This window comes from Stegodyphus dumicola, chromosome 9 (assembly GCF_044657685.1).
Source record: "Stegodyphus dumicola isolate Sdum_Otavi_A_Nest chromosome 9, ASM4465768v1".
Lineage (NCBI taxonomy): Eukaryota > Metazoa > Arthropoda > Arachnida > Araneae > Eresidae > Stegodyphus > Stegodyphus dumicola.
The window spans coordinates 89,340,776-89,361,806 of NC_140776.1; the positions used below are offsets into that span (position 1 = coordinate 89,340,776).

General features: G+C 32.9%; 1 protein-coding gene across 3 annotated transcripts in view; it reads left to right on the top strand.

The window, feature by feature from the left end:
• Positions 1-21,031, top strand: part of Atg1 (serine/threonine-protein kinase unc-51-like protein Atg1) — a 279,303-nt gene that overhangs the window by 132,153 nt on the left and 126,119 nt on the right. For all 3 annotated transcript variants that reach the window (XM_085823741.1, XM_085823743.1, XM_085823742.1), the window contains exon 3: positions 4,349-4,399. In XM_085823741.1, coding sequence (XP_085679867.1) covers positions 4,349-4,399 — 51 coding nt within the window. The remainder of the gene's footprint in view (positions 1-4,348; positions 4,400-21,031) is intronic.

The following is a 21,031-nucleotide window of genomic DNA, read 5'->3' on the forward strand; positions in this document are numbered from 1 at the left end:
TTATTTTATGTATTGCTATTCAAAGAGCCCTAATAAGCGCGATCTCCTCCTCAAAATTTTTAAAATACGCACTTACATTTTTTAAACAATAGAGAAAGGAGGCGAAGCAAAAGACGTGGTTTACTCAAAACAGCAGTAGGTATTAACTGCTGTCGGATTTATAAAACGCGGGGAAACTTTGTTTCAGTCCTGACCAGCAATTGGTCAAAAGTTTCCAGCACTGCAGATACTGCAAGGAAAACGCAAACGCCTTGATGGGATTCTACTTTAATTAAAAATTAGTAATGTAAAGGTCTGTTGTCAATTTATTCAATTAAGTTTTATAATTTTGTTTCATATTTTATATTTTACATATATATATGCAAGATATAAAATATGAAAGCAAACAACTATAATTTTACCGTAGCTCCTTCATTTCTCATTTTAATTTGAATACTTTCCCTCTCTGCCTTAAAAATAGTATCTGTTTGTAACATATCAATCTAAACCTCGTCGTTTCAGAATTAATATGTATCATGCCATCTTGTGAACCGTGCAATGGAGGTATGTTTTATCTAATCGCAGATAAAGTTTCCTAATAAAAAGCTCAAAACTTTTGACTCTCCCTTAATTCTTCTGAATGGGTAGTCCCTTTTCCTCACTTGCTTGGCTGCTGCTAACATGCTGCAGCTATCACCCATTGTTTGCCTATTGCCCGTTGTCTTAAGATGTAATGTTCCAAACGTTGAGGAGTGCAAATTGCGTATGAGTATGTGTAAATAAGATTATGTGTCTCAAGAATTAATTGTTCCGCAACAAATTATGTCTTATCCACGGCTTTGACTGCAAGTTTCATCATTATATCTACACAATAAACCTCTCCAGTTCCATTACAGCTGTACCTCTCTACCTAATCCATCACATGTAGAGAAAAAGAGAGCATAGAAAAAGGGGAAAAAAAATTAAGAGGTACTAAAAAACATTTAAAATTAAGTGTTAAAGCTGCTTTAAATTTTCAACAAAATAAAATAAAACCCAAAAATAGAAAAAAGATTATGCGATGCGGGGAAAAAAATTTTTAAAAATAATTTAAAACAATTTAATGTGGAAACCAGGAGACACAGTTTAATTAGAACAAAGCAAGATAAAAGTTAAAAACAAAGCAAGCTAAAAATAAATTAAATTTTTTTAGTAAAATTTAAACTAAATTTTTTTCTAACTCTCTAAAACCAGAAGTATGCTAATTATTTGAGTTATTAGTTAACTTTTACATATAAATGTGTAGCTCTACCTCATCGAGAATTTCCTGCAGGAGGATCCAAGACTTTCCCATCTCGCATCCTCTATCACCAAATCACTCGAGAGGACTTTTGACTTGCCAGTACTTTAAGCGCTGTCATGCCTGACAGATACTATACATGTATAAGCATCCATACCAACTCCAGGATTCGAACCTGTGCCCATCAGTACATCAGCCGGCATCAATATCCACTATATTGATGATAGCAGTTTAAAACATCTATAACATAGCCTTTTGTTATTCATACATTTGTTACATTATATTTATTATTCTGTACAAAATCCGAAATCCGGACGTCAATTATCCGGAATGATCTAAAATCTGGACCTCAAAATCACCAACAAAGTTTTTCTCTTAGGCTTTATGCATGCGCATTTGATTTCCCCCTTCACGCATAATAAAATATCTGGAGAGTCTCGATTCTTAATTTCTTAATCCCGATTTCTTTAATTCTTATAATTTCATTTAGCGTCGATCACTTCGACGCTAAATAAAATATATTGTTATTGAAGAAACAATTATTTTAGCATAAATGTGTACGATCAGTAATTTGGCTCCGTTGTTGCGTACCTGCTTGGCACACATCTCAAACCGAAACATTCCACATAGATACATCGTTGATCTGACGCCAACTTGGCGAATCATTAGTTATTATATATTCCTTTCGTCACCTCATTTTTATCAAAGCATGACAACTTGAGTAATGACTCATGTAGCGTTGCCTAAATATTTTTTATGCTAGTAATTGAATAATAAAGGAGTATGGCAACCTTTTATGTTGACGAGGGAAAATTTACCAAAAATGTCTTTCCATATGCTGAAAATAGATTTTGTTGATGGTACTCATAGACCCAAATATTACATTTAGGGCTATTTGAATGAAGAATAGCTGATTTCTTATTCACTTAACCCCAGAACCACTGCCAGGGCTCGTATGGCCGCAGAATTTAGGACCCACAGAGACTGCATCAGGCGGTAAGATATCTAGCGCCGGCCCTCAATAAGGCTAAGTGTATGTGAGAATTTGTTTATTCAGAACTTTGATAAGCTTTAAGCATGTGCAAGAAATAGACATAAGTATAATAAATAACTAAACTAATAAAATTCAAGCTTAATTAATTATTTCAGTGCATGATAGAAGCAAGATAAAATTTAACGGAACAATTTGTCGTTAGTCGCCAAGCTCATGATGCATAGCCAAATATGTATAGTGAAGGATAGCTAAATTCGATGATGATAGCCGCTAATTTTAAAGGTTTTCGGATACCGCAAAACAAAGGTGAAATTTTCTAATTAATGAATTTTGTAAAGATGTGGAGAAGCGGTAAAAAATGCAGTTGATATAAAAGAAGTTTCTCATTGTGATGACATTGCTTCTCAATCATCAATCAATTAATGAATGGCGAAATCTGTAGTATCGTTCTAGATCCAAAAAATACCGCTACCGATAGTGAAGAAAGTGATAGAGAAGTTACAGAAAACGAGACAATTTCGATTGACAAGTTAGTTGGAATTCTAAAAACAGCAGTTACAGGACTTCAACAATGTAACTGAACAATAGATTGTGTCTGTCTACAGAATTAAAGAGAAAGTATTAGCACAAAAAACGAAGCAACTTAAACAACTTACATTGAAAGAAATGTTTAATAAGGTAAACAAGTAAATATTAAGCTTTTTTGTGAATTTCGATCCCCTTTAAATCATAAATACTTCATTATTTCATACATCACGATTTCATATTTTTAATTTTATAATTTCTACATGCCATCTTACTATATTTAAACTGATGATCTAATATCCGGAAAAATCCGGAGTCGCCGAAGTTCCGACTAGTCCGGATTTCGGACTTTATACTGTATTACATTGTGCTAGCACAGTATTTATTGTTCATGTAGCCCAGCAAGTGTCATTTTGCAAAGTCTAGTTTATCATTATGCTGCCTGGTAAGCAGCAGGATGTTAGAGATGTTACTGTTTAATGACTATATCTAGTACATAATGGTTAAAATGACCAATTAATGACCAAATTAAATAATAAAATTGCATAAATAAGAAATAGAAATTCAACTGGATATATACTTTTAAATCTGTTGTATTATTTTTACTAATGCTTGTTTTACATGCACCAGTGTTTCCTTCCGCTCCCTCTAGGAGTTTATAGGCATTGACTATTAAGGAAAGAAGCAGTGCCTGTTTATTATGGAGGTACCTAATAGGTGGACCACCGATGCCTCCTATGAACGGACACACAAGTTACATCCATTTTACCTTTTGGGGGACAAATGCCAGTGTAAATTCCAGCTATTGATAAAATATTTTGAAAGACCTTCCACCTATTTATTGGTGTAAGCATTGATTATGTTGCTAGAGATATGATTTTTATGCCCCCTTTTCATTTTTTTCACTCATGTATTTAAATTATATTTCTTCAATTTTTTTTTTTTTTTTTTAAATTTCCATATGTGCTATGTGGCATACGAACATGTACATGTTGCTAGCAAACATGCTTAGTTTCATTGGCTGCATGTCAGAGCCATAGTTAGGGTTTTTAGCGCCCGGGGACAACTGAGGATTTCGTGCTCCCCTCCTGTTTGCCAAGAATGGAAAACATTTCACTCTAAAATTTCTTGACATCAATTTGGCCACCTCCTGGATGCTGCACCAGGGGACAGATGTTTACCCTTTGCTCCCCCTTATCTATGCCTCTGCTGCATGTCAAACTCATAAACTTTTCTTGTTCCCAGTTTTCATTTATATCCATATCCTGTGCTGTTTTTCAATACTTTATGCTATGTTCAAAGTGAGAGAGAGTGACATAATCTATTAGATGGGTATAAAAGTTTTAACTCATTTCTCAAAATCAGGTATGTGCCAAATGTTTAAAAATGCATTTTTTTGAAGCAGTGATTTTGTAGCTTCAAGCTTCTGGTGTGGAAATAATAAAAAATTAAAATGTTCCTCTGAAATTCTTAATTCTAATGATGCTGTATTTACTATTCTGCAAGTTTGTTGACTTTACAATAGGATATTTGAGTATTGTTATAAAACACGTATAATATTTATTTTGCAGGAACTTACAAAACTACAGCATAAGAATGTTGTTGCCCTTCTGGAGTGCGTGGTAAGTTACTTTTTCTACATTTTTCCCCATGTTTAATATTAAGAAATCATTAATAACTGAAAAACCATTATAACAGAAACACTTTGCTTATGTTTAAATTTGAGCTTATTTGTATAACTGTTTTCAGAGCACAAGCTTTCAGGCAATAGAAGAAATCTTTAAACTTGTCCCCAAATTTTAATTGTTTTTCTCTAACAAGCATATTGTAAATTTTTCTAGTTTATTAATTTATACATGTTGCATGTATAATATGTTTTTTCATAAATTGTTATATCTCATTACATTATTTATTAGTACAATATTAGTATTGTGTTAACTAATGATTATAAATAATAATCTGTAACAGTGAAGGGTGAAATTTTTAATATATCAATTTTGAGATATGTTTTCATGTAGCATGTATTTTAAAAATGTGTTAAAGTTGTATTTTTTAAAAAAGTAATGTATTGTAAGTGTATTTCAAAATACTGATTGTAATTTTTGTGTAGTTATGTGTTCCGCAATTATGAAAGTTGGGCTATGAATTGTAGATGTGTTATGAATATTCTTCAGTTCAAATCTACGGTAATCTGTGGATATTCAAATTAATCTGATTATTTTGAAGACCACACATTTCCTTGAAATAATATATTTTTATGAAGCTAACTTCATTATAACTTTGAATGTCATTGTTTATCCCTTTGTTCTCTGTAAGATACATTTTATTTATTATTTCTTCTATATCTTGATTCTGTGTCTATTCTTTAATTCCCCTTTGTGAATTCGATTTAAAAAATTATGACCTATTTGCATTTTTACTTCCTTGTGCAAAGTAAAAAGGAAGTATTGTAGTCTCGAAAAATTTCAGGCATCATATTTCAACGAAAATATGCATTTTGACCACTAGGCGTGCACCTCTTATTTTGGTTGCAATCGGCCGCACAAGAAGTATATAAATATATGTATATATGTAATGATTCCAAATGTGTAGATGAAAACAGTGGAATCTTGAAAAAACGTATCTTGAAAAATCACAATCTTTATTTTTGCCACGCATATCAAATCATCCTTTTTCAGACAAGATGTTTCCTAATTATATTTGAATACCTAAATTGCATTTTGAATTAGAACGTCATCTTAAGTAAGTAAGCAGCAGCAGCAGCAGCATGGTTTAAAAGTGTATTGCCAGCAGGAGAGCTATGCGGAAAAAGGGCGGAAGTATCATAGAACTTCAGAGGAAGAAGGGTGGGAGTCGGGGAAGTTTCAGTTCAGAGTTTTGGTTTACAATTAATTTGATTGGACAAGAGGCATCTGCATTAAAACGTTATGTAAGATAGAAAATTCTGGAACCTGTGAGAAGAGAGGAATTTAGGGGCAGATCGCCAATTTGAATGTTAATTTTGCCAATTATTTTGTTGAAACAGCTATCATTTTTTTTATATCTTACATATGTAATATATGTATATATAATCGAAACAGAAATTGAAAAGCTAACAAGTAATGAGACGTAAGACGTATTTGGTCTTAAAATTTTTTTTTGCGCAAAATGCTGGAAAAAAAAAAAAAAAAAAAAAAGAAATAATAGGTAGAAATATTGCAGCGAGCTTGCTAAAAAGTTACCAGGAGCTATATATATATCCACTCTGTTACTCGGCTCAGTGATCTCGGTTCCTTTATTCTTATATCTTTCTAAATTGTGCATTTTTTGGTTTAAAAGTAATTGAGTTATGTTGTTCTGATTAAGATTTTTACGCCTTTAGTTAACTTGCATGCACTAATTGTGGAATTATCAACCATTTAAAAGTTTTTTAAGTGTGGCTAAGTTACCATGGCCACCATGTTGTTTACATTTGAAACTTAGCGAGAATACTAGATTTGTTGCCAATCTAGAGAAACTATGCTTCGCCACAAAAAAGTAATGTCTTCTTTTATCATTGCAAATTAAATTGCGCTTTATTCATTCTAGAATTATGATTTAAGTTATTAGCTTGTTTTTGCATTGAAACTGTAATTTTAATTGTAAAAATAGTTTTTTGATTGTTTTAACTGTACTTGGTGTTTAATGTTTTTCTATACCTTTCAAATTTTACTGAAAATATTTTGAACTTTTATGTACTTTTGCCTTGCCACAAAGTGAGAACTGAATTAGTAGTGCATGCGCATTAGGTAAGCGACGCTGAATCGTCTGCGAAAAACTGTTTCTATTTTATTTGCTTAATTTCTTATATATATCGTTTTCTTCAGATGATATAATTTTTGCTCTCTCTCTGAGTTATAAAATGAATGAGATGTAATACTGTTAAGTGAACCTAGTGCCGAAGTGTCGCTATATAAATTAAGAACTTTAAATACTTATAAATAAATATAGTGAACTTTAAAGAGTGCATTTATTCTATTGTGGGTTATGCACTATCTACAAAGCTATCTACTATCTACAACGCTATCTACTATTTGATTCAAAATTCGTTAACTATTAATTCATTAAATGAAATGCAGGATAATTGTGTATAATTTAATATTTCGTACAAGAAATTTATGTGGTGTACACATCATATTTTTGTACAATTGCTAAAGTTAAATAAGTTACAGTCTGTGTTTTTCCCCTTTCATTGGGCTCACCTTTGGTTTAATAACATTTATTGGTAAACACCATTTTGTCCAGCCATGTTTTCCGAACAAAATAAATTATCTGTGTGCTGTTTTTCTTATTTCTTTTGCCTGTAGTGGGACTCCTAACCCAAGAAAGGCATGGTTTTAAACAAAGGCTTGGTTTAAGGCATGTAAAAATAGCAACAGTTACAGAATCGCTCAGCATGAATTTTGAATTCAAGATTCGTTGTAACAATGCTCTACCATCAGCACATGTCATCAAGAACTGCGTACGAAACTTTGAGGCCTCTGGTTTTGACTGTAAATAAGAGAGATTGTAGTGAAAAAACAGTAAGTATGCCTGAGAACGTAGTGGCAGTGAGAGGCCATTAAATGGAAACTACGCTGTTCTGCTCATCGTCATTCTCTAGCACTTGGGTTTTCAGACTGCAGCATTCGACAGACTTTGCATAACTTCATTTCCATGCCTGCAAGATTCAGATTGTTGAAGCACTATAGAAGCAGGACTATAGAAACAGACTTCAGTTTTGCCGAACGCTACTGCAGTTGATTAATGAAAACCAGAAACTTGTTAACAGTTTACTGATGAGGGATGAAGTCCATTTCCATTTATCAGAATACATTAACGAGGAAAATTTGGTATATTTGGAAAATTCCTGTGGAAATGCTGCAATAAGTAATGAGCAATGTTAGCATAAGACTCTCCGAGTGCATACGTAGGGATAGTGGGCATGTAAAAGACTTTTTTCAGTTGAAAACGCGATTTTATTTCAGTTTGAAAACTAAATGATATAATATTTACTGTGTGTTTTTGTGTGTTTTAAGTAAATAAAGCTAATAAATCAATCTAGATAACATTTTTTAAATCACCCAATTCATTGTCGCACCGTGTACTTAGCTGAAAATTTGAAATAATACTTAACGTTACAACACAGTAATAGTCCCATATCAGTAGTTAAAACACAGGGAAAAAGGTCTTCTGAAGTTTCAAAATTTGTGCCAAGTGACAAATATTCTCTGGCCAAATGTGAAATGCGGCCACTGAAACAAGCTAAGTACTAATATCTCTTTCCTACCTAAATGATGTGCATACACTTTCTTAACAGATGTAATTAAATAAGAACAGGGTGAAAATTATCAATTTTTTAGTCAGATATGTTTTCTTGACTAACAGGTTGCACCTCAGAATCATTCTTTTTGGAGTTCATATCTTTTCCATGCTGAATATAAAAATGTCAACAGTGAAATGGTTGGCTATCTGGAGTCAAAGCACCTGAACTCCCTCCTGCCCTTACAGGAATTTCCTGGTTAATTTCCCACTGTCTTTAACAATTCTTTAGCAATATTTTGTTGCAAATTATTTATGTACAGAGGGTTCAGATTTATAAAAATTAGAAAGAGAAACATGCAAATAAAACTCAGACAGGTTATCATCAGCAAAATTCACTTATCCATGCAACCCTTGGTGCAGATTATCAAAATTCTGTTGAATTTCCTAACATCTGCTTTGAACTTTCTTGCATAACAGTTTTCTATTTTGATTTCTATCACACATTTGGGAACCACGGTTTTCATTAGGAAGATCATTTGCTAGACTCTTCTTCCCATAAATACAACCAACTTTTAAATTGATTAAAGGCAACTTGTGAGGAGCTATTCTATTTGTACACTGCACACACACACACACACACACACACACACACAAAAAAAAAAAAAAAAAAAAAAAAAAAAGAAAAGAAAAGAAAAGAAAAGGGACAGTTCTATATTTCCCGTTCTACTGGGCCGAATGACCAAATTCAACGCGTGTTTTTCATGTCTCGAAAGTGCAACTTAGGATGTGTATTAGATTTATATATAGCGTTGTTCTATTATAAGTATTTTGCTACAAAATCGGACTTTTTCTGATATAACATACCAATTTTTATCCGTATTTCAATTCTACGACTCGAATTAAGCCAAACTACCAAGTTTTGTAAAAATTGCACGAGTAGTTTTTAAAAAATTAGCTCTCAAAATTTTAGCTCCTCAATATTAATAGAGTGTGGTATATATTTATTAATCTCTCTCTTTTTATTAAACTTATTTAATTCTTCCTTTCACATTTCGAAATTCAGGCCCACTCCAAATAAAATTCACCCATCTTTTATGATTTATTTTTTAAATTTGTATTTTAAAATAATTTTTAGGAATTTTTCAAACAAAAATTTCAAATTATAATCTATAAAATTTTTACCATCATCTTAAAGTAGACGTATTTTTAAGAATATCTGCGAAAAATTACAGCTTTTTATTCAAAATTTCCAAAGATATACTTGAATTTATATATTGCCGCATTTTGAAATTTGGCATATTTGTTAAAAGCGATATGTGGTTTAGACACTTTGCTAAAATTATTTGAAAGTAGGAACGATGAGACTTTTTTCCGCTCATGCACAATGTGAAAATGTAGGAACGAGGTGCCTTTTTTTCCGTTTCGGCATAATGGAAGGGAAAGGAAAATTGGTAGCCATATATTATATTAAGAAGTTCGGCAAGTGAATTATTTAAAAAAAAAGTGAGTGATAAATTTGTGAATTTCTCCGTAAATGCCGCACCAAATTTTACAAAATTTTAATATCTATGCATAATTTGAGTCATAGAATTGAAATATGGAAAAAAATTGGTATGTTATTTCAGATGAAGTCCAATTTTGTGTCAAAATACATATGTTAGAACAATGCTATATATAAATCTAATACATATCCTAAGTCGTGCTTTCGATACATGAAAAATGCAATTTGAATTTTGTCAATCGGCCCAGTAGAACAAGAGATATAGAACTGTACCATTTTTTTTCGCAGTGTATATGGCTGGAATGTAGAACTTGTATAATAGAATTGGTAACTTCATTCAGACGAGGGGTTTGCTTATTCATTTGCACCTTTGTACTTACTGGCTACAGATAAAACCTTATTATATAGGCGTGAACCAACTTAATGATTGTTATGCATTAAGTTACTAAGCTTTATGACCACATAATTTTCCAGCCAGTATGAGGAGAGGACAACGATGTATATTATTGGAATAATGTTAATTATTTTGATGGTATTCTCTTAAACTTCTTTTATTTTTATGAAGAAGGATGTGTATTCTTAAATTATTTGTAATGGGTAATGAAAGGGAAACTGTTTATTATTAAGATTTGAACAAACATTTTATTATTGACCATCTGCTAGTGCTTACAAAGATGCTGTAGCCTGTTAAGAAAATATTTCTAGAATAAATTAGTTCAGAAGTTAGCCAGGCTTAAAAAAACCCTTTATATTTGTGGCTTGTTTCTTTGTCAGATTTTGGTGTTTTCTTTAAGGGACTATGTTGCTTGTGTTTATTGTAGCTTTATGAGATGACTTTGTAGCCAGAGATGTACAATGTGTCTTGTTCAGTGTTGCCATTTCTTTTGCATCTCCATTTGCAAATATGCATGCTTGTTTATGTTCTTCGTGAGCTTTTATTCATGAAAATATGGTCATGTATAGTATAGCGCAGTATTTATTGAATTCTACTTCTTAGAAGCCACAATTATTCACTAAATGGTTTTTACCAAATCAGTAGTGTAGCAAGAAAGTAAAGTACACATTATAAAGAATAACAAAATATTTTATTTATAAGACTGCAGGCTCATAAATAATTGCAGTTTCACATACCACTTACTCGAATGAAGAACACGCATTGTTGCCAATCTGCTCTAGCTAAATATTGGCATCAAAGGAGGTTTGACTTATCAGTAGACAACATTCTTCCAGCTTAACATAATTTTTACATTTAAGTCTCTTTTTTGGAGAGGGAGAACTAAAACAAAGTGTGAATCCTACACACTATTAAAATTACTGAACCACAATTCTGTACAACTAACACTCTCATAAGTTCAGTCTCTTATAAATTTTAACAACACAGCCACATGCAGATCACATTAGGAGAGTCTGACAAAATATACCTTTTAGTTTCCATTACTTTTGTATTGAACTATCATGAGTCTCCTTAAGCTCCTTCACATTTTCTACTGCCTTTTGACTCACATAACTTTTGAACTAACCCTCTACTGATACAACAACACCTTGATGTTCTGCAGTTTCAGATTAATATATTCTTTGAATTGGTCATAAAATATACCCGATCTTGTTTTGACATGTACAATTTTGTCTTTACCATCGTCCCTGAGATGAGCTTTATTAGTTTCCATAAAGTCTAAATCAGGCACTCTTAGCTGCTTCAGAATCATTCAGGAACACATTATGAGTCAAGGAAACTGGACCATCTGTATCTTTGAAAATGCGAGTTAAAGGTTGAAAGCTGACAACTGTCCCACAGCAGCTAAAAATAGTTTGGAATTCATACTTGTAGCAATGCTTTCAAAAGAATGTTTCTTAGTACAGTACAATCATCAATTTAAATCTGGTAAGATGACATGCAGAAATGATGCAATTAAAAATACGCAATCGTAATTTATGAAATAAAGAACAATTATGATCTAAAGGATATCAAAATTAAAAAAAAAAAAAAAAAAAAAAAAAAAAAAAAAAAAAAAAAAAAAACCTTCTGATGTGTACACCACATGACTTCCTTGTAAGGAATATTAAATTATACGCATTTTTTCTTGCATTTCATTTAAACTTATTGGATTGAATTAAATCTACTTTGCCGACAGCGCAAAAACCACAATAGAATAAATGCATTCTTTAAAATTCACTCTAGTATTTGTTTACCATAGCGACACTCTGGCGCTAGATTCACTTAACAGTATTAATAATTATATAACAGTTAACTTATATAATAATTATATAACGGAAACTAAGTTAACTGTTATATAATCCAATAATTATATAACAGTTAACTTATATATTTTGTTCATATTATAACTCATAATGCACAAAATTTATATCATTTAAAGAATAGAATTATCTAATCGTTGCCACATGTTCTATTCAAATACTGTAATAAAGCTAGAATGATGTATAAAAGAAATTAAGCAAACAAAACAAAAAAGAAACAGTTTTTCACAGATGATTGAGTATTTCTCATTTAATTAATTCAGTTCTCACTTCGCGAGAAGGCAAAAATACATAAAAACTCAAAATATCTATATTAAAAATTACGAAGTAAATCTCAAACGCTTATTTCCTCGAAAAATTCCAGAAAGAATTAAGCATGATTTAATTGGCAATAATAAATGAATGCGTTATCTTTGTTGTTGCGAAGCTAAGTTTCTCTAGATTGGCAACAAATCCACTAGTCTCCTGTTTCAAATGTAAACATCAATGGCCGCCATTAAAAAAAGGCATAGCAGCACTTAGACAACTTTAAAATTATTGATAATTCTAAAAATATTGCATACAGATTTACTAAAGGCATAAAAACCTTAACTGGAAGATAAAAACAACATAATACAATCATTTTTAAAGCAAAAAATGTACAATTTACAAACATATAAGAGTAAAGAAACTGAGATCACTGAGCCGGGTAACAGAGTGGATATATATATATAAATATATTTATATACGTTTGGTGCGGCCGATTGCAACCAAAATACGAGCTGCACATCTACATGTTATAGCAGTCCTATATACAAAATTTCAACGTTCTGAGGCTACTTGTTAATATGTTATGCGAGATACGTATGTACGCACGTATGTACATACGTTTGTACAGACGCCACAAAAAATTCTCTTCAGAATTAATTTTAAAGCAGTTTTATAATTTTTTTGAAGGAAAAGAGTATTTTATTCTGTCCTTGTACAGATATCACGCAAAAAAATCGTTAAATTGCATTCGATAGCGGTCAAAATGGATATTTTCGTTGAAATTTGCTGCCTGAAACTTTTTGCGATTACAATACTTCCTTTTTACTTCATACAAGGAAGTAAAAAAGGCTTAATATTTATTTTTTTTTTACTTTATTAAACATTTCTTTCAATTTAAGTTCACAAAAATTCAAAAAGTTCCTTTTTCTTGTGTCATATACAATGGACTTTCCAATGCCATACTTCTCGCATAATTTTGAGACGGATAGGCCTTCATCCATTTTTTGCAGTAATTCCACTTTTTGTTTAATGGACATCGAAACATGCTTTCGCTTTGTAGATCCTATGGCAGCTCCAGAATTGGAAACTCTTTTTGACATAATCGAAAGTTCAAGTTAAATTTTTATAAAATTGTTCTAACAGTCTGCAAAAAATAATAAGCCGGATCGAATTAGATGATTAAGGAACAGCGCAATCTGCAACATTAACTGAAATGCCTTAGCTAATTTTAACCTAGCTTATACCGTCCGTTATACATTAAACGCGCATGCATAAACGTATTATGCATTTATGTATGCGCCTAAAGTTTGTAGCTTTTAGGTCCGGATTATAGATCATTCCCGATTATGGGCTTCTGGATTACAGACTTTGTACTGTAGTTGTTTAAAAACATCTATCACTCTTTCCCCACCGTCGGGATTTTAGCCAGTTTTGTGCCACTTCTTGGGAATATTACAGCAGTATAAATCAGTTGACTTGCACTAGTGAGAAAGTGTGCAAACTGAATTTAACCTCATTGCTCAACCCAAACAGTTCAGTATCTCTGTGCTTGTTAAAATGGTAAGTCTTTTGCCCACTTCAGTATCCCATGTTTTCTTTTCCTTCCAAAGACAACTGTAATAAAAGTTTAGCACGTAATGCAGAAGATAAATGTAAATCCTATGAGATAAAACATTTGATTAAGAATCAGCGTAATTCATCTCTTACTCATGTTTCATCTTTTAAATTCCAAGCCTTCTGAACTAATATATCCCCATAATATCAGCTTCTCTATCCCATAATATTACTAAAGTATTTGGTTTATTGATTTCAAGTACACGTGTGTCTAAACAGCTATGTTCCCAAACTCTCAAATAAATTTGGGCTTCTTTCATTATTTCGATTCCTTCTCGTATATAAAGCTGCAAGTTCTGATTTGTGTTCTACCCCTGGTAATGTAATTATCAATATAAAAACTACCTTTTAGATTTTTGACAATGGAACATGGCCATTTTCTTCATTAAATTATGGTTAATAACTGCTCCTAACACAAAAGTTTTGCAAATAACTCTAAAAACTACCTGATTATGATGGAAAATTTGGAAATTTCCTTCTGTGCCGAGCTACTAAAAAAGGGTAATACTTGTCTAAAGGATAAGTAAACTTCTTTTCATGGCATATGAATTACGTTTCTTCCACCGCATTTTACAGATATAGTATAGTGCTTGAAATGTTCTGCGTTAGTCTGTTTATTCTTATCCTTATGTTTCTGCTGTACGAGATCCGTAAAAATTCGAAGTCCCATAAATTCGAAATGGTTGTATCGGCTGCAAATAGTGAAGTTACAATCATATTTACCATCCTTCTTTTCTAATTTCCAGGAGTTTTCCATGTAATTTACAAGTCTGCAGTTTCGTAAAAGTTGCGATTTTACTACCGCTTACTCGAATGCTGAACATACACTATTGCCAATCTACTTAAATATTGGCACGAAAAAAAGTATGACTTGTTAATTTCCAGTTGTAGACTCTATTAGCGAGCCGTGTTGAACATTTGTAATGGCATATAATGCAGATTTTCCTTTTTTTTTTTTTTTTCCTCCGCATACTGTACTTCTTTTCTCTATTGCTGTTAATTTTATTTGAAGTATATAGATATATTGGTTAGGTGGCCTTCCTGCATTTAAATTTTGAGGATATAAACAGGACAAAGTCTTTAATCCGGACTCGTTGGGACTTTAGCGATTCCGGATTATAGATCATCAATTTAAATCTGGTAAGATGGCATGCAGAAATTATAAAATTAAAAATATGAAACCGTAATTTATGAAATAAAGAGCAATTATGATCTAAAGGGTATCAAAATTTACAAAAAAAAAAAAAAAAAAAAAAAAAAAAAAAAAAAAAAAAAAAGCTTAATATTTATTTGTTTACTTTATTAAACATTTCTTTCAATGTAAGTTGTTTTAAGTTGCTTCGTTTTTTGTGCTAATACTTTCTCTTTAATTCTATAAACAGACATAATTTCTTGTTCAGTTACAAAGTTCCACTGTTCAAGTCCCGTAATTGCTGTGTCGAGAATACCGACTAACTTGTCAATTGAAATTTTTTCGTTTTCAATAACCTCTCTGTCACTTTCTTCGCTATCGGAAGCAGTACATCGAAACATGCTTTTTCTTTGTAGATCCTTTGGCAGCTCCAGAATCGGAAACTCTTTTTGACATAATCGAAAGTTCAAGCTTATTTTTTATAAAATTGCTCTAACAGTCTGCAAAAAATAATAATTAGAAGATTAAGGAACAACGCAATCTGTAACGTTAACTGAAATAGATAATTAGATAATTTTAGCCTAGCTTATACGTCCGATATACATTAAACGCGCATGCGTAAACGTATTAGGCGCATGCGCAGAAAGTTTGTAGCTTTGAGGTCCGGATTATGGACGTCCGGATTAAAGACTTTGTACTGTATATATAGACATCATGTTTTTAATTACCTTGTTGTCTTTCTTGAAATAAATGCATAGCTTTATATTCTGTCTTAAAACAGTTTGTGAACTAAAAATGATGTATGATAGAATTGTCATTGTATTGGTGGTTTTTGGTATGGATGTTTTATCTCAGTTGGTTAGGAGTCTGTGTAAAAAATCTTGTTTTCATTGTAGACTGGGTTGAAAATTTTGCCCAACATATGTGCCAGAATTTATAGTTCATCACTGTTCTCTAAATCACTTCTGTTTTGTCTTCAGTGTGCAAAGGATTTTGTTTAAAGTGCTGAAGTTGTTCTTTATATTCTTGGTATTTAAATGTGTTAAGAATCTGGTTTTGTTATTCTCTGATGATTCAGCGTATAATGCTTCTTATTTCAGAAATGCTGCCACATTTGATGCTGTGGTGTTGGCTGATGCCATCTTGAATAGCTCATTTTCCTTTTCCCTTGTTTACATGCATCATTGTGAAATATCTGTGTCGGTTCCTAACTTTTATATTTATACTGTCGATCCACCTATTCTGATTTATAGAAGGTCTGCAGGGTAATGTTAAGGTCATCATGAGTATGTGAATAATGTAAAATAATGAACTGAATGTTGAATTGTCATGTCACTTTTAAAGCAATAAAAATAATCTTTGTTAAAAGTATGATTGGCATTCTTTCATAATAAAAAAAAAATTTAAGGTGTTTTTTATTTGATGTATAAAGAGCAAAATTTACTTTTTCTAGAGATACGAATGAATGTTAACTTATCCTGTAGTTGATGTTTTTTAACTGTTAAATAGAAAGCTTCTGAATTTAAGTGATGTGATCATGTTGGTACTGGATTGTTATTAGATATTATTTATTCAGTATTTTAAGTGCTATATTTTAGTCGTGAAAAGTTATGCATATTTGCAAAAGGCATCATAAGTTTCTATGCCATAGGTCACAGGTAATGATTAACACAGTTTCTACATGCATAAAAAAATTTCATGTATGAAGTATTAAAATTTTGGCTGCGAACACAGATCGTATTGGAACATGATCCGAGAAGAATTTCAGCAAGTTTTTAACTAAAATTAAGAATTTATTTTGTAATGGAAAAATAAGTTGCGAAGATATTCTGAAGATATACATTAAAATACATAGCACTCAACTTTTCCTCCTTATAAATGTGTCAGATGGATAGAACTTAAATGGTTTTAGATTTATTCATTGCTCTATTACTGCATAGATTTAAATAGTTAAATATCATCAGATTTTTTATTTATTTATTTATTTTTTTATTTTGGAAGGGAAAAAAATTGCCTTGTTCATCGGTTTTTGAACTTTGAATCATTTTCAAATTGTTTTGCATTCTTCAAGAGCTGTTGTTTATATCTTCTTTTTTATCTGTCATTGCACTTTCATCCTGCGCAGAATTTCTATAAAAAAAGTCATTTTCTGCACTTTTAGAAGCTCTTCTAAGTTATTTTTGGATGCACGCTTTTATCGTGAAACTTCTTTGTCCCGTCAGCTGGTTTGTCATATCATAAACTTCTTAATTTCGTTAGATTTTTTACTGTCTTCTGAAACTAGACCTGTTTATCATGAAATGTCTCGGTGCATGTTCAGTTCTTGAAACTGTAAATGCAATGAACTTTCAAGACAGTGAATAGTAATACAATGAACTTCGATTCTCTGTGGAAGTCAGCCCGTTGATCCTTATTTAATTTTGGTTCATTTTCCAGTGTCAATCAAAATCATAAATTCTGAGTATTTTCAATGCGTATTCAATTAATGCTATATAAAGTTATTAGCGCAGCGGAAATAACGGTTTGTGCTGTGGAAGTTAAGTACAATTTCTCGTATTTTATTCTAAGAATTTACCAGAATTATGTATTTGAATGTTGCTGTTCTTCTTGTTTTTGTTTTTTGGTGGCAATAAATCATTCATTGATGCATTTTGATTTTAACGTTTGCGAAGTGGTCAGTTTTTTTCTCCATAATGCGGGTGAAGATAAATGTTGAATCGCATTGTTTTTTACTCTAGTCATTATATTTTTTATACCAACGCGTGTGTTGCTGTTTATTTGCGTATTTCTTTTCACAGAAGTGCGTTAAGCCAGGACGTGGCTGCGCAACTATCGGTCACTCGTCAAGTAAGAGGTAGAAAATATTTGCGCTGAGAAAACGGGAGAAGGATTATTTTCTATCTTTGATGTTTCGATTGGCGTTACACGCGTGACTCCTTAGTATCTACGCCGCTGTAACGTGAAGGCATTAAAGCAACTGTTGTCCATTAACCGTGTAGTGTTTCAGCTTTCATGACGTCATCTTTATAAAGGTCATTCCCCTGCTTTTTTCATTCAAGAAAGTGGATAATGATACGTCTGTGTTAGGTTCACTTTCACGCTCAGTGTCTTTTCAGACAACGTTATGAAGGGATTTAAAACATAAATTCAATTATTGTTTCTTGAACATTTCATTTATCTTCCAATAATTAGAAAATTAAAATCTTATCGTTTTGAGTTATGAAATATTATTAATATTAATAGTTGCTACAGTTGAAATGTTTGATTTTTAGTATGATTAAAAAAAATCCTGCTTCGCTCATCGGTATAAAAACCTTGTGTGTTTGAACTTAAAAAAAAAAAAAAAAAACAGCAAATTTAGAGTAGTTGAAGAAATTGTTTCCCTATGATTTTGCTGCGTATTGTTGAGATTCTTCTGCTAAGGTTAATTTATCGAGGATAGATTTGTGTAATTAGTAGGAGGAGGAAGAGCATCGCACCTTTACCCGCCATCATAATACTGATACAATCTTTACAGGAATGTGACTGACACTTGCTATCTTTATAGGGGTGTGACTAACCTGTATTTAACTCTAGTGTCCCTATGCTTATCACCTTAAAATTGAAATATAATCTTCATAGGATTGTAAGTGAAACACCCAATCTTTGCGGGGACTGGGAAGGGAAACGGAAATAATGGCATTTTAGAGCGGGTAAGGGAATCTTCGAATCTCGTCAAATAACCAGTAGCCCAGTCAAATTAGACAAAAAAAGAAAAAAAAAAAAAAAGACAATTGGTGTGTGTGTGGGGGGGGAGACCTAGAGTTTTGGAAATGGCCTTAAACGCTTCCTTTAGACTTGGGTTGATGTGTGTAAAATGTCCTCGAGGATTGGGGGCATGAGCTCGAGAAGGGGGAGGTGTTTAAAGGTCCCTTTTTTCTGTTTTTTACTTAGATCTAGGAAACTATGACGCCTACAGAAAAATACTCCCTTATAAAAAATTTCATACAAAAATTGTCTTTTTGTGATAGGACGTACGGTAGTCGAGCTATGAGCTTCTGAAGTTTGAGTGCTAAGTCAAATTGCATTTTCCAGCATTCAAAAATCTTTCCAAACTTATTTAATTTGCATATTATTTGTATTCGTAAATCTTTTATTTGTATTGGTAAGCGTTTATATAGAAGAGTGTGTAGAAATCAAATTTGAAGTTTTACCGAGGAGATGAATGGTGTGGTGTTGCGACAGTGAAGGGGGGTATCCTCAGACCCCTCCGCCAACTGGAGGGTGTTTTTTGTTCACTTCTTTTGTTCTTCAAGGCCGGTGACACAGTGCAGCAAATATTACCATATTTTCATGCAAATGGCCGCCTGCAATATGCAAGATGCGCTGAGTTATACCTTCAAGACATGCGTTCTCTTCCCAATACCCATCCCCAGAACTTTGAAGATTTCACCAAATACTTCACTGTAAGCAGATCAGATTCACCCGGATCTAAAAACTGGTCTGGTATGACAATAGAGTTCACATTAATACGCAACATGAAGGCCCATGGATGGCTGACAAGTTGGCGAGGGATAATTTAAGTCTGTATTGACTAAGTGGATTGGTGGAGCAGCTACATCAACATCAATTTGCTCTGCTTCAAAAGACTTCGCTGGCCTGCAGTTCTCTATAGAGGAACAGCATGTAGACTATCGCGCATCTGCTCAGAAAAGAGATGATAATGACAGAAAGAGCTTCATTTTTTTGTTTTCAACAGCCTCCCTTTCCAGAATCACGAGCATTAGTTTCCCTCACAGCAGGCGTTGTTGCTAACCATGATGTAAATTGCCACAAAGCCCTACAAGAAGGCAAGGTTACAATAAAGAAGATGATAGGGCAACAGTTTGGAAAAATGAAGCAGGCTCTAAAAAACACATTACTGGCCTCTATGAGTAGTGCTATTAAAATTGACGACGTTGTGGAGGAGATTGATCCTGTTCTAATATTTCAACGAGTAGCTATTTCTAAGAATGACAAGCATCTAGAAGACCTTCTCCGTTACGAACTGGCGCTTTCCATTATTTCTATTTAATGAAAACGGGATGCGAAAGACATTATTTCTATTTAATCAAAAAGGAATACGAAAGAAGTCTGCATATTTTCCCTATTTATCCCGTTAATCCAGATCTCAAACTTCACACTAATGTGATTGATGGCGGATTCTTTCTTCATTGAGTCAAGTGGAGGTATAGGATCGACCTTCTCGGTGATATTTAATCAATGTGATTTACGATTTACATAAAAGTACACTCTGGTGAATGTTGCACTGTCGTTTTTGATGGTTATTCTGACACTATCAACAGCGCAAAACGTGCAGAACGAAAACGTCGAACCACCACCATCACCGCATTAGTCGATATTGACTTTACTGAAGAGATAGCAGTGACGACTCAACAACACTTTTTAAATAACGAAAAAAAATATAAGGCCAGCTTCATTACTGTGCTAGAAAAGGATTGCGGAGGGAACTGGATTCACACAGGCTGATGATGTTGCTGATAAAACGATAATGAAGTGTGCATTAGAAAAAGCAGACTCTGGTTTTTCTATTACTGTCACCAGCGCGGATATGGATCTGTTGATCCCGCTGATTGTTTCAGTTCCAAGGAAACAAGAGGTAAAGTTTTTCAAACCAGGAAAGGAGAATGGAAAATGAGGAAAGCTGAACTTATTTCTCCACGCAGTTGCTGAAACATAACTTTGACAAGAGCATCTTGTTCATTCGTAGTTTAAGCGGCTGTGATACAACCTCTGCAATTTTCCGAAAAGGCAAGTCATCGATTTCTAAGTTAGTTATGAAATATAACAGCCTGTATTCCATCTCCCACGTCTTTTACAACTTCAAAGCACAAGAAAGTCGCAGACGCAGGGGAACAGATGTACAACGCTAGAGTAACAGACCTGGACAAACAGCCTACTCAGCCTTCCTAAAATCCACCATAAAGGGGATGCCAGACCTTTCCTCTCTACCACCAACTAAAGGCTCTGCACTGCACTGCAACACTCATACAGTCTATTTGCAAGTTCAGGAATGGCTAGGAAACAAACTGCCACGTAATGATTGGGGTTGGATCAGAGTGTCGGATTGAGATCTTCAACCCCTTGCCTACCTTGCACCACGCTGCCCCATCTGCTCTCCTATCAACAATATTCTGTAGCTGCGCCAAAGGACATGCTGTGGATGTCGTAAAAAGCCAGGCATTCATTGTTCTTCAATAT